The sequence below is a fragment of the Gadus macrocephalus genome, chromosome 20 (genome assembly GCF_031168955.1).
Source record: "Gadus macrocephalus chromosome 20, ASM3116895v1".
Lineage (NCBI taxonomy): Eukaryota > Metazoa > Chordata > Actinopteri > Gadiformes > Gadidae > Gadus > Gadus macrocephalus.
Genome location: NC_082401.1, coordinates 15,569,891 through 15,591,437, shown reverse-complemented (window position 1 = coordinate 15,591,437; position 21,547 = coordinate 15,569,891). Strand labels below are relative to the sequence as shown.

The window sequence follows — 21,547 nt, the reverse complement described above, 5'->3', positions numbered from 1 at the left end:
AGCCCCATGCAGTTTGATGATCATGGACTTACATGGTTCAGGGGTTGAGTAAAAGTTACACACAGTCTCCTTTTCAACTAGAAGTTACTGTGAACAGTATCAGAAAGTTTTCTTTGCATAATATGAATTGTTAATTCAGCTGCGGGCTAACTATAAAATATATATACTTCTTAACACTGTGTACGGTAGAGCTAATATGTTTCAGTATTTAGTAACATATTTAGTGATTGATTCTTTTGCACCTGATAAATGGTTTGTTTAATGATAATAGTTCAACCCCTAGTCTTATGCCCCAGAGATACTCAGAACATCTCAGAATAGGATTTTTACTTTACAAGTTTGGATGCAAATGAAATAAGTATGCTTCATAAATAGCAATGTATTTGCTCCATCATTCATTCATCGGTAGAGTTGCACATGATTTATTTGTGTCTGGGAAGAGGTAGAAGCTCAATAGTCAAGTAAGTAGCAGGCCTAACCTTCAAAGTGTGCTTGACTAATGACAGCGTCTTATAAGTTATGAGGTTAATAACTTATAAGTAATTTATGTGTGAAAGTGTTAGCCAACGCTTTTTCCAACTATAGCAGAAGGCTAACCTTTCTAATGAGGATTCACACACACACACACACACACACACACACACACACACACACACACACACACACACACACATACACATACACATACACGCGCGCACACACACACACACACACACACACACACACACACACACACACACACACACACACACACATTATTCCACAAACATGTCTCTTACAGTTAACTATTGCTTATAAATTGTTCATCAATATATTGATCAGCTTTGTCTCTTAAAGCACAGATAAATTACTCGGATAGTAATCCAGGTTAATGGTTTGCAGGCTTCAGCGAAATGTGATTGGTCTTCCCTGTTCTATTAACCCTGTTAATGCTGTTTGCCTGTAGGTTCTCTGAGAAGTAAACTAGGTTACCTATCTTAAATACACAGCGTATTTAAAGTGCCTTACTTAGTGCCATACTTTGCGGCAGACTTTTCCAAAGCTTGTCTCTGAGCTCTTCATTAAGTGATAGAGTGTACAATTAAAGAGACTAATAAAAGCCACTTACATTGCATACAATGTTCCGCTGTGAGAAATTACCTTCAGCTGTTAACAACATATAAACAACATTAGCTTCGTGTTAAAGCTGTGATTCGTTTTCTCGTTTTTAGGTTACATCGGATTTTGCTCGATTCAACAGTTTTCGCTCGGAGACAGCTTTCAACCTCCATGTTTTGTGTTGCAAGTCAGTGACAAACAGCTGGAACTCATTTCAGCCAATCATAACACAGCAAATGCGTTACCAGTGTGGCGCGACGTCCCTTTGTTTTGGTTGTTGTTGTTAGATTACCCCTTAAGAGAGAACCCACCTCTCAAAATGTATTGCTAGAGGCAGGAGGTCAAAAGCACATCTTCACACTTGTCCTCTTCTAGCCTGAATGGGGACAGGCGAGGATGAGGAGGGCGAGGAAGAGGAGCAAGCAGAGGAATCTGAGAGCAGCCGGAGCACAGAGCAGACAGATGTTAAGTGCAGGAGTGGCTGAGGCTCAACACAGCTGCCAAATATGGAGGAAGATGATTAAATATGCTGATAGTTCCTCTCTCTTCTGCGTTTTTATATTTGACCCAAGTCATAAATACGGAAACACCTTCTTTATTTCACGTGAACACATGCAAACACCAACACTTTCGCTGATAAAGGGACACACTAAAGTCACACATGCAGCACATGTTCCAGGTGTGGAACGCAATGCGCTTGGGGCTTCCGCATTCCCAGCCTTCATCACGCAGAGCTGTTTCCACAAAACTGTCATCCAAGATGGCTGACCAAACAGCTGTTATGTAAGCGAAGCCTTCCCCACTAAAAGTGCAACCATTTCACACATTTTCAGGGATTTTTTGTCTCCATTTTCGAGTCTCTCATTGATTTCGCCATGAGCGTTCTCTGAAGAATTAGTATTATCCATGTTCTGCTATCCTATACCTCATCTTCAAGTCACAACTCAAAACTCACCTGTTCAAACTCGCTCACAACGTCTAACTGATCACTGTTTTGATTATTTTTATTTTTTTTTATTTTCTTATTGCTTATGTTAATTTATTTATTTATTTATTTTTTTCCACAATTTCTTGTTTTTTAAAAAATGTATGATGACTATATGCTCTGTAAGGTGACCTTGGGTGTCTTGAAAGGCGCCTCTAAATGAAATGTATTATTATTATTATTATCTTCAATGTTCTCTCTCTCTCTCTCTCTCTCTCTCTCTCTCTCTATCTATCTATCTATCTATCTATCTATCTATCTATCTATCTATCTATCTATCTATCTATCTATCTATCTATCTATCTATCTATCTATCTCTCTCTCTCTCTCTCTCTCTCTCTCTCTCTCTCTCTCTCTCTCTCTCTCTCTCTCTCTCTCTCTCTCTCTCTCTCTCTCTCTCTCTCTCTCTCTCTCTCTCTCTCTCTCTCCTCAACTTTTTGTAAGTCCCTCTCCCATTCCACCTCTAGCATAAGAGATAAGGACGCTACAACATCCGGTTGACTCGTGTCCCTGCAGATTCAATTAGCGTTGCTGGCTGGTAATGGAATTACACGGCATGTAAATTCCGTGCCAACCCACACACACACACACACACACACAGTAGCAACACTCGCACACACTACGACACACAGACACAGTTGCCACACACATACACACACACACACACACACACACACACACACACACACACACACACACACACACACACACACACACACACACACACACACACACACACACACACACACAGGTCAGGAGAAGGCCCCGGGCTGAGTGGGACTGGAGCTGCTTCCTCCTGTGACGGACCCATCAGGGCTCCAGCTTGCTAGGGCTGGGCGGCATCCATCTTGTTGCAATTGGGTTGTTTTTCCATTTCCAAACTGTAACACGTTTTATCGTGGGAGATGAATGTGTTGTGTGTGTGTGTGTGTACACACTTATATTTCCTCTGGTTTGTTTAACAATCAGGCAAGCATGACTTCCTCCAGGTGTGGCTTCCTCGCCCCGGTCTTCCCTGAGAGTTTATTGCGGTGCTTAAAAGCGTCGCAATCAGCCGCAGATAGTGCCATCCGCGCTGTGCTAGCTCCGCCCGCTTCCCCTAATCCCGGTAATAAAACAAGCGCACAAAACACTCACATCGATTTGTTAATAGCCCAAAGTTCTTCCTGTCGTTTTACACAATCAAATGAGCACACACACACACACACACAGAGACACACACACAGAGACACACACACACACATACACACACACACACACACACACACACACACACACACACACACACACACACACACACACACACACACACACACACACACACACACACACACACACACACACACACACACACACACACACACACAGCGCTATCGCCAGCCTCCCGGCTTCCTGATCAGAGCCTCTTCGACGCGGCTCCAAAATGTCGCCTTTGTTTGATGTTCTCCCAATTTGTTTTGTTTATAGCGAGCACACAGTCAGTGGCGGCAGCGAGTGACAACTCATTAGATACCGCGGGGTCGTCCTCCTTGTCATTTTCTTCCCTTTTCTTCATCATGCAAATACAAACGGGCCAGTTTTGGAAGGGGGACAAATTGGCTGTGCTATAAAACCCAGCACGCACACAAGCACACGTACACGCACACACACACACGCACACAGACACATGCACTGTCCAGAAGAAACAAATGAAAGTGTGTCCGTACACACGCAGACTAACTCCTAACGACACATTTATCTCCCACATTAAAACTTTGTGGAAATTGAAATCCATCCCAATTTCAACAAGATGGACGCCAAGCCCTAGCAAGCCATTGCCCTGACGGAAAGAAAAAAAACACGTACATCTGCATGCGAGTGGCATCAGCACAGAGCCAGATCCTGGCAGGGAAACGAGGTGACTGAAGCTTGAGCGCTTCAGAGCGAAAAGCTAGGTCTGTCCGCTCCTCAAACCCACCCAGACACCCGCTGTATTCCAGCCGCTGGCTGCTGTTGACCTCCTGCACCCTGCGAATCAACCACCCCCGCCAGTGGGAGCCGGTGGTGGTCACTTCATCCGCGGGCGCGGCCAATCCCCTCTCCGCAGATTGTGTGTTAAGATACCGCCTGAGAAAGGATTCACCTTTGTTTGTCCCCAACCGACCCCAACACACACAAACACACATACACACAGACATAGACACACACAGACACACACACGCACACAAACACACACACACACACACACACACACACACACACACACACACACAAACAGACCCACAGACTTGCACACACACGCCTGTACACCTGAACAAACACACACACACACACAGACACACTCACAGACACAGACAGACACACTCACAGACACAGACAGACACACTCACAGACACAGACACACACACACACACACACACCCAGACTTGCGCACACACGCATGTCCATCTGCACACACACACACCACATGCACGTACACACTAACCATCTCGCCGAGTTCCCAGAGGCACTGGAGATGCGGCGATGGTCGCAGCATTCTAATTCCAGCCCCCACACACCCACACACCCACACACCCACACACCCACACACCCACACACCCACACACCCACACACCTCCCTTCAGCCTCCCCCTGTCTCTCAGTGCTCATCACGGCTCACAGGGAAGTGTTGGTATGCAGAGCACGCGGGCTTTGTGCAGATAGCCTGCTGTGAAGAATATCAACCATTGAAGGGTACCGCCGCCGCCGCCGCCGCCGCCGCCGCCGCCGCCACCGTTCTCCACACATCTCCTCGTTCTGAATTGCTCTCCTTCTGGGACAGCAGGCCGGGGCTGACAACACCACCGGCGTTGAAGTCCTTGTTTGTCGCCGGTTAAGCTTGATGATTGGCAGCTGGTTTGCTTTTGTTGGCTTTAAGTGGTCTAGCTTTAACTAAGGGGACAAGGGGACGGCCATTGTGCTGAGCTGGAAATAACAAGGCAGGCACCGCTACTTAACCCCTTACTGAGTAGTTCACGCCAACGCTGTAATAGTTGTTTTTTGTGGCTGCAGGTAGTTGCTCAGGTTGTCCATCTCACGTGTAGGGAATACAGGTAGTAAAGATATTCCCCACTCGCATTTCCACTTACTTTACTGAATGTAATGAAGAGGCCTCAGAGTGAATAGCCATGCTGTGCTATAAGTATGTAGCACCGTGGGCCAATGTCGCCTGCCAAAACGTGGAGCGTGAAGTGTTCCTCCATAGATGTGCCGCACTTCAAAGGCAGGGCACACATCCGACAGGATCTAGAGGAGCGAGGAGGGGAAGGGCTGTGAGATCCCGGGTTAAGGTGTTCGCTGCGGTGATTGAATGAGTCCCGTTACCGGTGTCGGGAAGCTAGGAGGAGTGTGTTTTGTTGTGTTGTGTTGTGTGCGCTCTCTTGATTCATGGCGGTGTAGAATGTCACAGGAGAGAACAGCCTTCAACTCTACGCACAAGACTGTGTGTCTTCCTCGTCGGAATTTCGAGTAAATATTAGATCCAAAAAAATGACAAGAACCAAAACGTCTGCTGTCATAACATCTGTGGTCTTATGTTGTTCAGATAGGCGGGAAAGCAGGAACCAGGCTACATCTGTTTTGCTGGTTGAGGAGGATGAACGGATTTGTAAACAGACAAACACTCACACGCAAATACCATGTATTTCATTCCTATTATTCTCCCTCTCTCGCTCTGCCAGCCTCTTAGGTGGTTAAATCGATTTGAGCGAGCAGGAGATGAAGTGAGAGAGGGAGAGGAGGAACGAGAGAGACAGTTGGAGAGAGGGAGAGAGAGAGAGAGAGTGCATGAGTGAGGCAATGGAACAGGACTAGAATGAAAGGATGGAGGGAGGGCAGGCAGGAGGAGGTACAAAAAAATCAATCTGATGATTCCCATTTGATGGTCTATTTAAAAACAGTCCTGCTTGTGTTTGTTTTGCTGAAAAACAGAGAGGAAGAGAATACAGGTTTTTGTGTTGGTGGCTTGCAGTGAGGCCTTAGGGGGGGGGGGGGGATCCATGACCTTTCAGCGCATCTGTCCTGTTGATGCCCACTGGCACAATAACAGGACCTGGAATGTGTCCTTAATGGCTCAATAAACGTACAAATGAGCCGGCTAGTACATCTCTCCCCATTATATGACTTCAACAATTGGCGCTTATCATTATAACTGCTGCAGGTGCTTCCTTTCTCTTCTTTTCTGTTCCGAAACGATTTGCTCACAAACGTTCCCACCTGCATGGATCCAGGTGGTTTTCTGAACGTGAGACACATTTAGGCCTGTAGCACAGATCTTCTGTGCGTTGGAAATGCAAGCAGGCAAGTGGGTCTTGTTGAAAACCAAATGAAGACACTCTTTATTGCTACCTTTGGGGGAAATGCATACCGTCTCAAACATCCCACTTCAAACTGCATTTATCATCCATGTTGTATAATCTGTATACCTTTCTGATGAATTCTACCAATCTAAAGAATTGCTTGAACATGAGGAAGCTTCTCATGTAGCTACACACACAAGCACACCAAATGCTCCATTTGGTTTGAAGCATTTTGTAATACCTGTGTGCTGTGCCTCTGATACCAGTTCACCCCCCACAGAACCAGAGCTGTGTGCATGTGTGTGTGCACTTGTGTGTGTGTGTGTGTGTGCACGTTCGGTGTGTGCATGTGCGTGCTTTCGTTGTGTACATGTGTGCATGTGTGCGCCTGTGTGTGTGAGTGTACACCTGTATGTGTGTGTTCCTGTGTGTGTGTGTGTGTGTGTGTGTGTGTGTGTGTGTGTGTGTGTGTGTGTGTGTGTGTGTGTGCGTTTGCGTGTGTGTGTGTGTGTGTGTGTGTGTGTGTGTGTGTGTGTGCTTGTGTTCCCACCTAACCCTCCAGCCCCAGAATATTCCCTCAAGCTGCCCGATGTGCTCGGGCAGCCAGAGGCATCGCCTTGGCTGGGATGAGCTTTGCAAATCCAACCAGATCACTCAGTCTGTCTGTCTGTCTGTGTGTGTGTGTGTGTGTGGGGGGGGGGGGGTCCTCTCTCTCTCAGACAGAGCTTCAGAAGCACCCTAAGGGGGCTTTGCCCCAGACAGACTGAGGAGTACAACTCAGGACAGAGTCCTTCTGAATGATGGGTAACACATTAAACCGCCCTACTCACAACGCCTAACAGTCGTACACAGTAAGCGACAGACCCTGGGCCGAGTCATTGTCTATGTTCCACTGTCAGTGCATGACTTTGGCGCCACCAGGGTCAATAGTTCGATTACCACCGGGGCCACTCGTGCTTCCAAAGCATCCACCACATGATTGCCCACCAAACGGAAGTCCTATTTATTAAGACAGGTGAAGCCATTAGTATTGGATGTGGGGTAGCATATGTCACCAGTGATAACCAAAGTAGACAGGCCGCTTACGCTGTTGTGTCGCTGGACCGAGCGGTTGTCACAAGCACCCAAAGTGGTGGATTGAGGTGCGATCGTGTTTTCCTCCACCCCTGTCAAAACCCGACTCAGATCTTCATGAACGACGACATGAAATGTCAATTTTTTCGCCTCATCACATTGTTGTGTTTTGCCGTTTCGCAATTTGTGCGGGCATGTATCCTATTCCAATCAACGACCAATATGATCATATGTTCGGGGAGAACTTCCGCTATCGCAAATCAAAGGTAGAAGATCAATGTGCATGCTTTAGTCCTGCCGGGATGTCCTTATGGCCTTGGAAATGCATTGTATAGTGTCCCGGTATTATTTTACCTGTCATACATAACAGTTCAGTACAAAAGTCAGACCGTTTTACAATGCTATGGACTGAAGACCACTCCTACATAGTAAGGGTTCAATGTGTCCAAAAAGGAGTTGTACTACCACTCTGACATAGATAGTGATGTTTCAATGTGTCAAAAATGAGTTGTACTACCACCCTGTCATAGTAATCCTTCAATGTGTCTAAAATGGGTTTTCCCTCTGCTGCCAACAGCTATCTCTGTCCAACTTTAGCATTTGGAAAAACGTCAGAAACCCCTCTTTGTACCCGGACCAAGAACTCCAATGCACCGATGTAACTGCGGGCCATTGTGTTCAGGTGAACACGTATACATGCATTAGCGCTGCGCCAATGAAACCGGTAATTGAATGTTGGCCTCACTGGACAGATTCAAACACAAACTCTACCAGTCGCATCCGTGCTCAGAATAGATGGTACCCCTCCCCAGCTGCGTCTGGCTCCTCGTCACCCTCGGGTGAAGCCTCTCTACCTGAGCTGTGTCCAAGTACCGTCGAATGAGGTAGAATCCAACTACCACACAGTCCCCTCTGGTCGGAGATGAGAAAACTAGGATTATTTCTGGATTTTATTCCCACAATTGAGTCCACTGTTACGTAATTGTTGACTCATTCACATTTCTTGATCATACTTAATTATATACGGATAGACTATACATGTTTGTATTTCAGTATATGTGTTACATTGCAACATCATTCTCTCCATCTTACCCCTCCCAGCTCTCGTTGAAACTTCAGTCCTTGTTGAAACTTCAGACTATGGCTAACTTGGCTCAACAGTACTCCGTTTTAGAAGCACCCCACTGTTCAAACTAAACCCAAAGGTTCATGCTGCTGGTTCAATTCCCACATAGGTTAAATTTAAAGCAGCAGACCGTCGAAACAGAAAACAGAAAGTCTTTGTTGTGTAGTATCTGGTGCTGTGGTTCTCTCCTGCTGGTTCTTCTGCTCTTTGCTCCCCGATCGTACAGCTCATTGGGCCGAAGGGTGATTGTTAATTGCGCGAGAGAGAGAGAGAGAGAGAGAGAGAGAGAGAGAGAGAGAGAGAGAGAGAGAGAGAGAGAGAGAGAGAGAGAGAGAGAGAGAGAGAGAGAGAGAGAGAGAGAGAGAGAGAGAGAGAGAGAGAGAGAGAGAGAGAGAGAGAGAGAGAGAGAGAGAGAGAGAGAGAGCACTTTCGCTGTGATCTGCAGAGAGTGTGTATATAGTGGAGCATAGTATAAAGGCCAATGGGGCATGCAAGAAAGGGCTGAGAAACAGCATCATTGCAGGGATGTGAAGTGTTTGCCTTTATGTGACTCTTGATTTAAAGAGGGAGGCCTTCTTATGAAAGGCAAGGTGTAACCCTAACCCCTGTAGTTGTTCATCTGAGATCGCCTGTTATGCTCGTGTTTTGTTGTTGTTGTGGTTTCGTGGTCGTCTGGTCTTGTTGCTGTGCCATATTTCCTTGACTCCGTCATCAGACTGGGACGGCCTGGGGTCGACTGCTACTGTCACCATGAGACCACAGCCGCCGTTCTCCAGCTTCAGTTCCTCATCAACGAGGTAAGACGGGTTCCCCTCAACTGTTTTCTTTCCTGTGGTGGTTTGATGTGATCTTGAGACCCGCGTGAAATTCATCTTTCCATCAACTCGTCACTCCGCCCAAACCAGACTGAACACATGATAGAAACATGAATGAAGATGTAATAAGTTACAGATATGACGTTCCATCTGTCCCATCATCTTTTCGAGGCTTTGTCATAGCGCAGTAGCCAACGGGCAGCGCCGTCCTCAGACACATACACACACAGTAGCCACAAGCGCACCCACACAATGACACACACAAACACACACACAGTAGCCAAACGCACACACACACACACACCGACTCACAGACACATACACACACAGTAGCCACAAGCGCACCCACACAATGACACACACAAACACACACACAGTAGCCAAACGCACACACACACACACACCGACTCACAGACACATACACACACAGTAGCCACAAGCGCACCCACACAATGACACACACAAACACACACACAGTAGCCAAACGCACACACACACACACCGACTCACAGACACATACACACACAGTAGCCACAAGCGCACCCACACAATGACACACACAAACACACACAGCAGCCAAAACGCACACACACACACACACACACACACACACCGACTCACAGACACATACACTCACAGTAGCCACACACGCACACACAACGACACACACACACCCAAAACCAAATCACTCACACACACTCTGAATTCAAAAAGAAACCAAGGTCTTTCCGGAGACCTGGACGCTGTGTCGTTGTCAGTCTTTTGTGTGTCCGTGTGCGAGCGGTGCTCTGGAGGGAGCAGCTTGTGCCCCCCAGCATGCAGCCCGGTTCTGCGGCCCAGCCCACCTGCGGCTCCCTGCCCCCCCCCTACAGAGGCCCTCTGACTCCCCACCCGGGGGAAAAAAAAGGGCACTTGAGTCTCCTTGCGGCGAGCGGAGCGCTTTGGACCGTGCAGACAGAACTCAAGTGAAGGAGCCCCAGCAGAGAGCCCAGAAAGACACCGGCCAGAGCTGTGTGCTCTGTGATCCCCCCCTCCCCCTCCCTCTCCCCCTCCCCCTCCCTCTCCCCCTCCCCCTCCCCCTCCCTCTCCCTCTCTTGGCCTTTCGGCTGCCCCATTTTGTCTCTCTTCATCCTAGCAACGGGTTTACTTTTGCAATCTCTCAGGACTTCTTTGTAGTGTGTCCGCAGCAAATGGAAGTGTGTGTTTGTCTCTGTGTGTGTATCTCCGTGTGTCTGTCTGTGTGTGTGGCTACTGTGTGTGTTTTTGTGTGTTTATCTATGTGTGTGTCTGTGTGTCTCTGTCTGTGTGTGTGTGGCTATTGTGTGTGTTTGTCTGTGTGTGTGTGTGTGTATCTGTGTGTGTCTGTGTGTCTCTGTCTGTGTGTGTGTGTGGCTACTGTTTGTGTGTATTTGTGTGTGTTTGTCTGTGTGTCTGTCTGTGTATCTCTGTCTGTGTGTGTGTTTCTACTGTGTGTGTGTGTGTTTGTCTGTGTGTCGTGTGTGTGAGTGTGTGTGTGTGTGTGTGTATCTGTATCTGTGTGTTTATCAGTCTTTGTCTGTGTCTCTGTGGCTACTGTGTGTCTGTGTGTCTGTGGCTAGTGTGTGTCTGTGTGTCTGTGGCTAGTGTGTGTGTGTGTGTGTGTGTGTGTGTGTGTGTGTGTGTGTGTGTGTCTGTGGCTCGGTCACACACACATACTCGACACGGCTCCTCCAACGAGCCTGGGTCCCTTCCCGACGACTCGGAGATGCCCGCACTGAGCAGCACCTCTCCCTCTGATCTTCAAGGCTCTCCCTTGTTTACATGCGCTCCCATGCATCAGAGCGTGTTTCCACACATCAAACGAGAGACACACACATGCACACGCACACACACACACACTCAGAAAGTGGGCCGCCGACACTCCCCCTCTCCTGATATCCGTCTCCTGTTGACGTTAATACGCGATGACAGCGACCTCGCCGCTCCTGGTTTCATACGGCGAGTGACTAATAATAGCGACGGCGGCTCCGACGGCGGTGGCGGCGGCGGCGACAGGGCTAATGGCCGACTTAACACGCCGCCGCCGCCGCCTCTTGACATTCAGCCCGTCGTGAGCCGCTCCTCGAAGCCACGCAGGCGGCCCTACGTGGGGGGGGGGGGGGGGGGGGGGGGTTGTGGAGGAGAACCCCCCCCCACCCCCCCCACCCGAACCATTCCTCCGGTACAACCACCGTGCATACACTCGATCAGAGGCGACGGAGGATTGGAAACTACGTCAGTATCTGGATCAGAGTTCCGACGTGATTTTGTGTGTGTAGCATGGATGTGTTTCTGGTCCACTGAGCACTCACACACAGCAGAGCGTCGAGCCAGAGCCACACACACACACACACACACACACACACAGACACACACACACACATGCACACACACACACACACACACACACACACACACACACACACACACACACACACACACACACACACACACACACACACACACACACACACACATATGATTGCAAGGACACACTAAAATTCACATGTACGGACACACACACAAGCACACACTAACATGCATGCACAGAAACACACACACCCACGCACACAAATACACACACAGATATGCATGCACGGACACGCAGGCTCACACAGTGAGCCCTAAACTCAAATCTCTGGAAAGCCATGCGTTAAGCACAGTCCTGCCATCTCTGTACCATTTCCCAAACCCAGCTTGACAGCTGGACAGCTGCAGAGGGATGACACATATCTCCTGCTCGGGGAAGTCACCGCATAGCCCCTATCTTAGCCCCCCAGGTAGCACAAGATGCTTGTCTATCGGAAGAGAAAATTACATTCTGTTGTCGCAGACAGTTGTGTGAATAGATATGCGGGTTTGTGTTTGTTTTTTCTGCTTGGGATTCATCACGTGGCGAAGCTGAATAATGCAACAGCGAACCAAGACGGAACCCCTGTAGCAGGTGTGTGTGTGTGTGTGTGTGTGTGTGTGTGTGTGTGTGTGTTTGCGTGCCTGGGTTTGTGTGTGTGAACAGCACAGCGAAGGAAACGAGGGGAAGAAGAGAACGAAGGGAGGGAGTGTGATCAAAACATCGCAGGGTCAACGTGACAAATCCTCGCTCAAACGCCTCATTAACCTTTGAGGATGAACACTGTGACCTGGTTTCCAAGAAACCGGCTCACCACAGTTCTGGCCCACCGGCACATATGCTATCGTTTGTTACGACCAGGCTCTGTGATCATCTCAATAACAGAGTCGGAAAATGGATTCATATATTCATTGACCGTGAAATGACGTAACCCGAAGCCTGAACAACAAGTGCTGAGTGTGGAACAAGTGGAGGAGTGGAATGTGTACCGTGGGCATGTTGTGTGACAACAACACAACATCAGGCACACACACACACACACACACCCCCCAAGAGGGGAGGGGGTGAGGGAGCAGAACATGACATGACGGATGTGGTCCACCTTGTCCAGCCTTCAGGCCAGACCTATGCTGTCACTGGGAAATCACAGGGCAGCTTTCTGATGTTCAGCTCCCTGACCGTGGGCCACACATCCAAGATGACTGGTGTCAACAAGGCATGGGCCGTTGCATCACTCACTCCCCTTGCGGATCGATTACCAATAACGTGCGCGAATGCACACGCGCACACACACACACACACACACACACAACCTGCGCAGCCATTCCCAGCCGCTGAAGGCTGATGACGTCTTCCTTGTCAGCGATGTCTCGTGGATACATCTGCCTTGTTAGCTATTGATTTTGCCGGAGCAAATCTGTTTGGAGGGAACCTATTGACCGGGCCACTGATGTGTCCAATCAAAAGGCCGCTTCTCATACACAAACAGATGGATGGATGGTGTGACCCGATCAGTCAATAGATTGATGGATGGAGGGAACGTGTGATGGAGGAGCTGGTGGATGGATGGATTGCTAGATGAGTGGGTCGATGAATGGATGGAAGGATGAGGATGGATTGCTGGGCAGATGATGGACAGCGTCTACTTCAGACAGGTGTGTGTGTGTGTGTGTGTGTGTGTGTGTGTGTGTGTGTGTGTGTGTGTGTGTGTGTGTGTGTGTGTGTGTGTGTGTGTGTGTGTGTGTGTGTGTGTGTGTGTGTGTGTGTGTGTGTGTGTGTGTGTGTGTGTGTGTGTGTGTGTGTGAGCGAGAGCTAGACAGAATATTGAATACATGAGTAGACCGCTGAGTGTGGGAGGGTTTACAGACCCCCTGCTGATGAAATTTGAAATATTGGATGACAATTTGTTTATTTAGACTTCTTTTATGTCGGCTTTATCGCCATCAACAACACTCAATGATTGACAAAGACAATTTCTTTGTGAAATCTAGACCGCTTCATCCAATTTCCATGGGCACAAATCACATTGCCCAATGAAAAAGCTAATTGAAAACGCCCCCCAGGCCTGAAGAAAATGTTGTGGATGCATATTGCCTTTCTTTTGCTATGCACATTGTCCAACGTCCATAAATACATTCACAATGCTTTCCCTTTTTATTCCAAGTAATTATTTGGTGACAGATGTTCCAGTTCATCAAACAATGGCCTTTTGTTTTTCTCTGCTTTTCTATGTTTTTCTAACAAACCAGTTACTGTGACTGCAAGGACAAACTGGCAGCTGTGTGTGTTTACTCAAGTCTGAATGACTCATATCTCTGCTTGACATTGCATGTCTTCAATATTTCAGATCATAAAAATGCGTCTAACCTTAGAAGATGGTCTAATTGCAGACTTCGTCCATTTGTAATGGCAATAGTTCTAAACACAACGTGCACATCAACCACTGAAACTTCAGCAAACATGGCAGGACCCACCATTTCACCATGTTGATTCATACAGATCATTCCTACTGCTTTACGGTACCCTCATCATGTTTTATTAAGTCTCATAACGTTTCACAAAATTCAGCCTTTTATGTTTGAAATGTTTATGTGTTGTTCATGCCCATTTATGATGGTCAACTCCCAATCCACTTTTCATGTCACACAGTTTGATACACAGTTTTGTTATAGCTTGACAAAGTGTCTTTGCAATATTGAATCATTAATAAATGATTGAAAGGTCAGCCTGATATCTCAGCGTCCTGAGTGAGAGAGCCGATGACGTATAAGACTGTAATTTCTCTCTTTGTACCGAAAAGAAACAAGGCAACCAAGACAATAGACTTGAAGATACATTTTTAAGAAGTACAGAAGAAAAGACAAGAATATTAAACATATTAAAACATACACACACACACACACACACACACACACACACACACACACACACACACACACACCGCGTAGCCTCCAGGGGTGACAAACATAATGAAAACAAAGGAGGAGAATTGGTAAGTAGGAGAAATTATATTTGTCATAGAACACTAATGGCTTTGCGGAGATCTAGGGGCCCACTTAACATCACATTCAACAGAGTCCTCCTGTGATTAAGATTGTAATCCACAACTAATTCTCCCGTGGGGCGGCCAACACACAGCGGTGCTGCTCTGGAAAACTCACCGTTAGTTTGCTAATTATAACCCCTGTCAGAACCCAGGGCCCGGCTAGCGCTTGCTGCTGGTTCCGATTTGCCGCCTGTGTTCTCTAGCGTTAGAAGACAGCACCCAAACAGCATCGGCTTACGTTATTCCCTTTTATTTTCTACAATCGTTAAGCCTTCAATACAAACCATTTCCAAACTAAATGTGGCCCGCTGTGCTAATGGCGAGAACGAACCGGGGCCCCTGAGTACATTTATAACAAGCTGTCTACACGATCCATGCTAGGCATCCACTCCGAAGGGACTCAAAGGCCCCTTTTCATTTCCTGATATGCAGACAGTCTGCCAATGGGAAGCCGGGTAGGAAGGCAGTGCTCGTGTTCTGTTGAGTCACGGTACCGTCAACTCAGACATCATTGTTTGACAGGCAGCGGGGGGCCCAGATAAGTGAATTAGCAGGGCCCTCTAAGTCTGAGTGACTGCCCATTCCTCTTCCTCTCAATGTTGACGCATGCATTTTTTTTTGTGGGGGGACCGTGGCCTGAGACATTGATAAGATGGCTGATACCATCGAGTAGGGGACGGGCTGTTGAATTAAACATGACTCAACTGCCAATTCTGCCAATTCTACGCTCCAATAACTGATGACGCAAACACTGTGTGTGTCTCTTGGGACGGCATTTCTCTGCCGTGTGTCAATACACACAGCTGCCCACACACAGACACACACGCACGCAGAGCTGACAGACACGCACACACACTCGCACACACACACACACACACACACACACACACACACACACACACACACACACACACACACACACACACACACACACATACACACACGCGCACAATCTCACACGCACACACACTCTGCACATATCCCTTGCAACCAGTGGTAGGGCTGCTATCCTATCGCACCAACCTTTGCTGTGTGTGTGTGTGAGATTGTGTGTGCATGTGTGTGTGTGTGCCTTCGTGCGCGCCTTCGTGCGTGCGACTGCAGACAACAGACCCCTCACTCCTAACAGCAACACGTTTCCCTCACCCTTCTAATAAGAACAAACGGAGGGAAGCAGCACCCATCTCTCTTCCCGCCTGTCGCCCCCAGCGGGCTGGAGGCGTGGCTCTTCCGGTCCATTTGCAGATCTCGCCATTCAAACGTCATTAGTGCTTATTACCAGTCCTCTGGGTGGCGGCATCCAAGCTGTGCTGATCGCTCAGTATTGATCAGTGACAGTTTCCCACCGTCTCCCCTCCATGAACTCCCCGTTTTAAATCTTGTACTCTGCATCGTGGCGTCGGGGTGTCGCAGCAAAACTCCTATCGATTTTTTTTTATCCGCGCGAGAGAGAGTCGGGGATGATCCGATTATCATATTCTTGGGAGTTTATGCCGTGCTACACTGTTTTATATTAGTGCTGGAGGGGGGAGCACCATCTGTTTGATGAATATGTGAATATAATGGGCAGTATTAACAAACGGTTTTGCATTATGAACAGGAAAGAGGCGGAAGACGAGCAATTAGGTTCGACAATTAGGGAGAACATCAGCGGCGCGGCACTCAGTGGCTCAGCGGATGAGAGGGAAATGTTCCAACGCTCTGAAACAGAAAGGCATTAGGGACGTCACGAGGTGACACGCACGATCTACGATTGTGATGCAGATCCCCCAGTGCTCCCAGTATTTCTTTCCTTTCGACTGGGAAACGAAAAACAAAAAATGAAATAAAAATCCAAAAACTCCAGTGCTTCTCCATGTCTTAACCTCTTTGTTTGTTCCCTCGGCCTGCAGGGGGCGCTGGTCACGGCGTGCGCCGACGACACGCTACACCTGTGGAACCTGCGGCAAAGACGACCCGCCATCCTGCACTCGCTCAAGTTCAACAGGGAGAGGTGAGCCCCGGTTCCACGTGTGTGTGTGTGTGTGTGTGTGTGTGTGTGTGTGTGTGTGTGTGTGTGTGTGTGTGTGTGTGTGTGTGTGTGTGTGTGTGTGTGTGTGTGTGTGTGTGTGTGTGTGTGTGTGTGTGTGTGTGTGTGTGTGTGTGTGTGTGTGCGTGCGTGCGTGCGTGCGTGCGTGTGTGGTGATAGATGATTCGCTGACATATTCATATTCCTCACTGTTCATATAGACCTGTTACCTCTTTCACGGACTGCTCCGCACCTATTGGGTCAAATGCGTTCTCCTCTTTCCCCCAATCCCTTCGTTGTGTCGTTCCAGTTCCCCTGGTGTTATTTTAACTGAAATACATTGTGTCCGTCTCTATTGTAGAAGCAAATAGAGTCAGTATCACAGAACTGAAGCTGCATGGCTCCAGTAACTTTATGCATTGTTTTTCCAAAGTTTGGTTCATTCAAATGTTTTGTGGATTACTTTGCTGACCAAAATATAGTCAAATATCGTGGGTGAAGGAAAATGGATGCCAAAGATACGACCAGTAGTTGTTGGGAGGAGGGGAGGGTGGGGGGAAACAGAAATTGATCTGTCCTGGGAGTTATTCTCCTGACACAGCTTTCAGGCGAAACCTCAGGGTTTAATGACCGAAATAGAGTCAGACGGAAATGACAACGCGACACTTGCGACACAACGAGGTGAAAGGAACGATTTTCCAAACACCATCACACGTGCGTGCTTAGAAAAATCGTTCCCTTCACCTCGTCGGCAAGTGTCTCGTTGTCATCCCCGTCTGAATCAGTTTCGATCATCGTTCGGCGAACCAGATCAAATAAAGATGCAAAATAGAGAAAACAGTGGGGTTCAGGAAATAAATGCCTTAATGTCCTCCCATGGATTTTGCACACATCCCCGACCCAGTCCCCCCCCCCCCCCCCCCCCCCCCCTAAACTTCCAATGGGCTCCATAATTGCCTGGAGTGAGAAGGCGCCGCTGTCATAATGGATCCCCCCCCCCCCCCCGCGCCGGGAGCTGAATTAAAGCGGTGTGGAGGCGGGCGGCAGCACCGTCGTGAGTCATCGCTCAGAGGGCACGGGGCGCCCCGGCGGTTAGTGCCCGGGTACGGCCGCTGGCCTCCTAGCATTAGCACGCTAACACCCTGACACTCTCCGGGGAAATGTGCATGAGTCAGTGGACGCGCCGTCGATAACGGCCCTGCCAGGGACCTGTCAGAGGCCATCTGCTGCCAGCCATCCACTCTGCTTTTCCTTCTTTTCCTTCTTTTCCTTCTTTTCTTTTGATAGCCCTTTCTTTCTTCTGGGTGGAGGGTGGAACATATCACGGGCGAATATATGCTCCAGTCTTAAGCAACCTTCATCCCTACCCTGCATTTAAGAAGTCAGATGTCAAACGATGAGTCCCACCACGTGGGTATTATGTGGTTAAGATAACACTGAACTACGCTTTCTGCAGTCGCAACAACAAACACAACAAACTCTGGCCGGAGTTCCCGCCTCTCCAGCTGTCACTCACGTTTCAAGCGGTTCTCGTCCTGCAAATCTCAACTCCCGTGTGGGGGCTGATTCCCTTTTCGAGGGTGTATTGCACCTGAACCCGGGCTGCAACCCGAGCCTTAGAGGCTCTGGCTCAAGCAATTCCCAAAGTTGTTGTCCAAAGTAGTCGCTTTAGAACCAATATGGTGGGAAAGCAGGTTGAAAAATCCCCAAGTTATCCTTGAAGAGCTTTGACATTAATCCCATTCCATGTGGGAGAATCTTCTTTTGCCCACCCTGAGTGTTCCCATGACGACGGTGTACACCGGAATTAATGGATTTAACTCCAGGTCCTTGTGTTGGATGGGAAGGTCACGGTCAGTGTGGGGGATGACATTACCATCGTCTATACAGCAACATCAGTCGCTTTATAGATTTGCTGGCTGGTTGCCCATTGCATCCTTCTGCCTCTGACTGATCCATTTGAGGGCTTTTTTTATCTCTGGTCTTATAGTCCGGCTTTGGCTTATGACTGAGCAAATATATAGATAAAACCATTAATGCATATATTTAACGCTCGCTCGGAAATAAACATATTCATAGGTAATAAATTCATTTTCCACTGCGAAGCCGGACGGGTAAGTGGGTTGAAAGAGCGAGGGAATGAGACGTAGCTCGGCGGTTCGGCTCTCAGGCTCGACCCCGGCTCTCTCCACAAAGTGGCCTACGAGGTTAGCATACTAGTGTGCTCGGTCCCACCGCCACTCTCCACTGATTATCACGTGCAAAAGCCATGGAGCTGAGGAGAAAGTGGACTTCTAAAATAAAACGGCTCAATTGGTGTTCCACTGAATCTTCTATCACTGTATTCCGAAATCGAAACAAACCCCGAACACACAATATGAGTGCGCCACGAAATGTAATAAAAAAAGCGTGTGTGACGCTAAGCCGAGACAAGAACCTCCCTGGTAGCTAGCTAGACATACAACTGCCCTGTCCTGTCTTCTTGCTGGGCCTCCCAAATCCTTTTTGAATTGATCTGCTGTGTCATTTATCTCCTGTATAATAATCCTGTCTCCCTCGCTGGGCGGCTGGAGGCAGGGGGGGCTGTTCCCCCTCCTCCCCGCATGGTAATCACCATTGACAGGAGTGAATTACGGATTCACCCCCCCCCCGGTGAAAGTGATTACAAACAGGACGACGGAGGCTTACGCCACCACCCAGGGCGGGTCACATCAGGGGCCAAGGAAATATACCGATTAGCTGGAGGGAAAGCCCTGTTTGAGCTAGCCAACTAGCGGCGTATGAAAAACGCCTTGTGGCGCACTTCTGGTAGAGACTTTTTTTTTCATTGAGGGATGGTCTGTATTGCTGTATTGCTCAGGCTGCAATCAGATTTGGTGGGGCGGGGGCGTTAGGTTAGAACTTTTGAGTGATGTTGCCTGGTGATCCGAAACTGCCAGCAACAGCTTTGGAAACTTGGTGCATCACGGTTGAGATTTGGACCGGAATCAAGTCATCACTTAGCCTCTTTGAACTCATCCATTTTACTATTCATCTTATTCAGATGACCTGCGCAATATGCCTGTAATATACCTGAGACACTTTATTTAGCTTCAGCTAAAAATATACTTTTATTTTATTTTTGTGTTCTGCTATTGGTTAGATGCATAGTTTATCTATATTTACAAAAATTATATTTAAACAGGATTTTTTTGTTTATATTGCTTGTTCTATTCCATTTACTTTGATTTTTCCGGCTTTAACTGAGCAACTGTTACATATAATGTCCTCTGGGATCAATAAAGAAACCTGTACCTGTATCACTACTATGTAACCCACTATACCACTCATCATCTAACTGAAGTTGTTTGGTTTTTTCAATAACAGTTTTTATGCATGATGCATGTTATACACATATTGCCAATAGACTCAAACACATACAATGACTATTCCTCACAACTAACCATTTACCACTTCATTAAATTAAATTCAATTGTATTTGTCTAGCCCTTAATCACAGGTACAGTCTCAAAGGGCTTGACAGGCCATATATCTACATACATACAAGCAATTTTTTTTTTTATCATTTAGTTAATAAAATATCTATGAATAGTGTCTATGGTGATGGGATGCTTTCCGCTTAACTGTAAAGGGGGTCCAAAAAATCCAGTCGCAGTCTCCAAAACACCCTAAATCAGAAAAATAAATGTGTTAGAAGAATTTGAAACATGAAGACAGCTGCTCATTCAGTGACTTCACAAACATTCGGTACAATCAGAAACATTCACATAGTCAGACACAGACGCTGACACACATCCACGCATTCAGCATCAGTCCTGGCAACAGCGGCTGGTTTTCAACTGGCCTTGCTTTGAATATCTGGGCAGAGTCAGCCTCCATAATTAGCGGTGGCAGGCTGTTCCAGAGATAGGGGCGCCCGATAAGCGAACACTCTGTTTCCTGCTGATTTCTTCTAAACCTCGGTAGCCCAGAAGATGGATGCAACATTGCATCATAATCTCATGTTGGAAGACCACATTTGCTAGAGCGCTATCTAGTCTCGAAGCTTTGTGGTATTCATTTCTTAATTGCTTCTGAATTCAGCCAGGATAGCGCAGCGAAACCTGACAGTCAGAAATGTCTTTTTTTAGCGAGGAGCCCAAGAGAGCATCTGTTTTGTATTTTTAACAAGACAGAATATTACAGTCAAACAATGTGCCCATTAGACCACAATTAGTCCTTAATCACCGTCATTAAAAAAGAAACTGTATAATTATGAATTATTATGGAAATGAGTGATCAGCATGTTGAAAGCAGAGAGTAGGGAATTCTTTTTGTGTACGTTTTTCGATTAGTTGAAAACACTAATTAGAGCAGCATGTGCATTCCACATAAACATGTATGCAATTACATGCTGGAGATGTTCGGTGATGTTTACACATAACAGCATAATAATATTATGAGCCAAAGGTAAAGTGGTTGAACACTGTGGTGTGTGGGTTGTGTGAATGTGTTTGTATCTTTGAGGGTGACTCTATGCATTCAAAGGTGATTAACTTTCGCACACTCGTCCCGTAATGACAGGTATCATTGACATCATCTCTCGAGTAACCCTATACTGCAACACTGTATATCAGTGGCTGCACTGCATACGTTCAACAACCTGACCGTTTCCCGCCTCTCTTTCTCTGCCAGGATCACCTTCTGCCACCTTCCGTTCCAGAGCAAGTGG

General features: G+C 47.5%; 1 protein-coding gene across 1 annotated transcript in view; it reads left to right on the top strand.

Annotated features, from left to right (window-relative positions):
- Positions 1-21,547, top strand: part of stxbp5l (syntaxin binding protein 5L) — a 94,743-nt gene that overhangs the window by 42,662 nt on the left and 30,534 nt on the right. The window contains exons 3-5 of the mRNA XM_060039472.1: positions 9,315-9,396; positions 16,721-16,821; positions 21,511-21,547. The exon at positions 21,511-21,547 is cut by the window's right edge and continues 98 nt beyond it. Of these exons, the coding sequence (XP_059895455.1) occupies positions 9,315-9,396; positions 16,721-16,821; positions 21,511-21,547 (220 nt within the window). The remainder of the gene's footprint in view (positions 1-9,314; positions 9,397-16,720; positions 16,822-21,510) is intronic.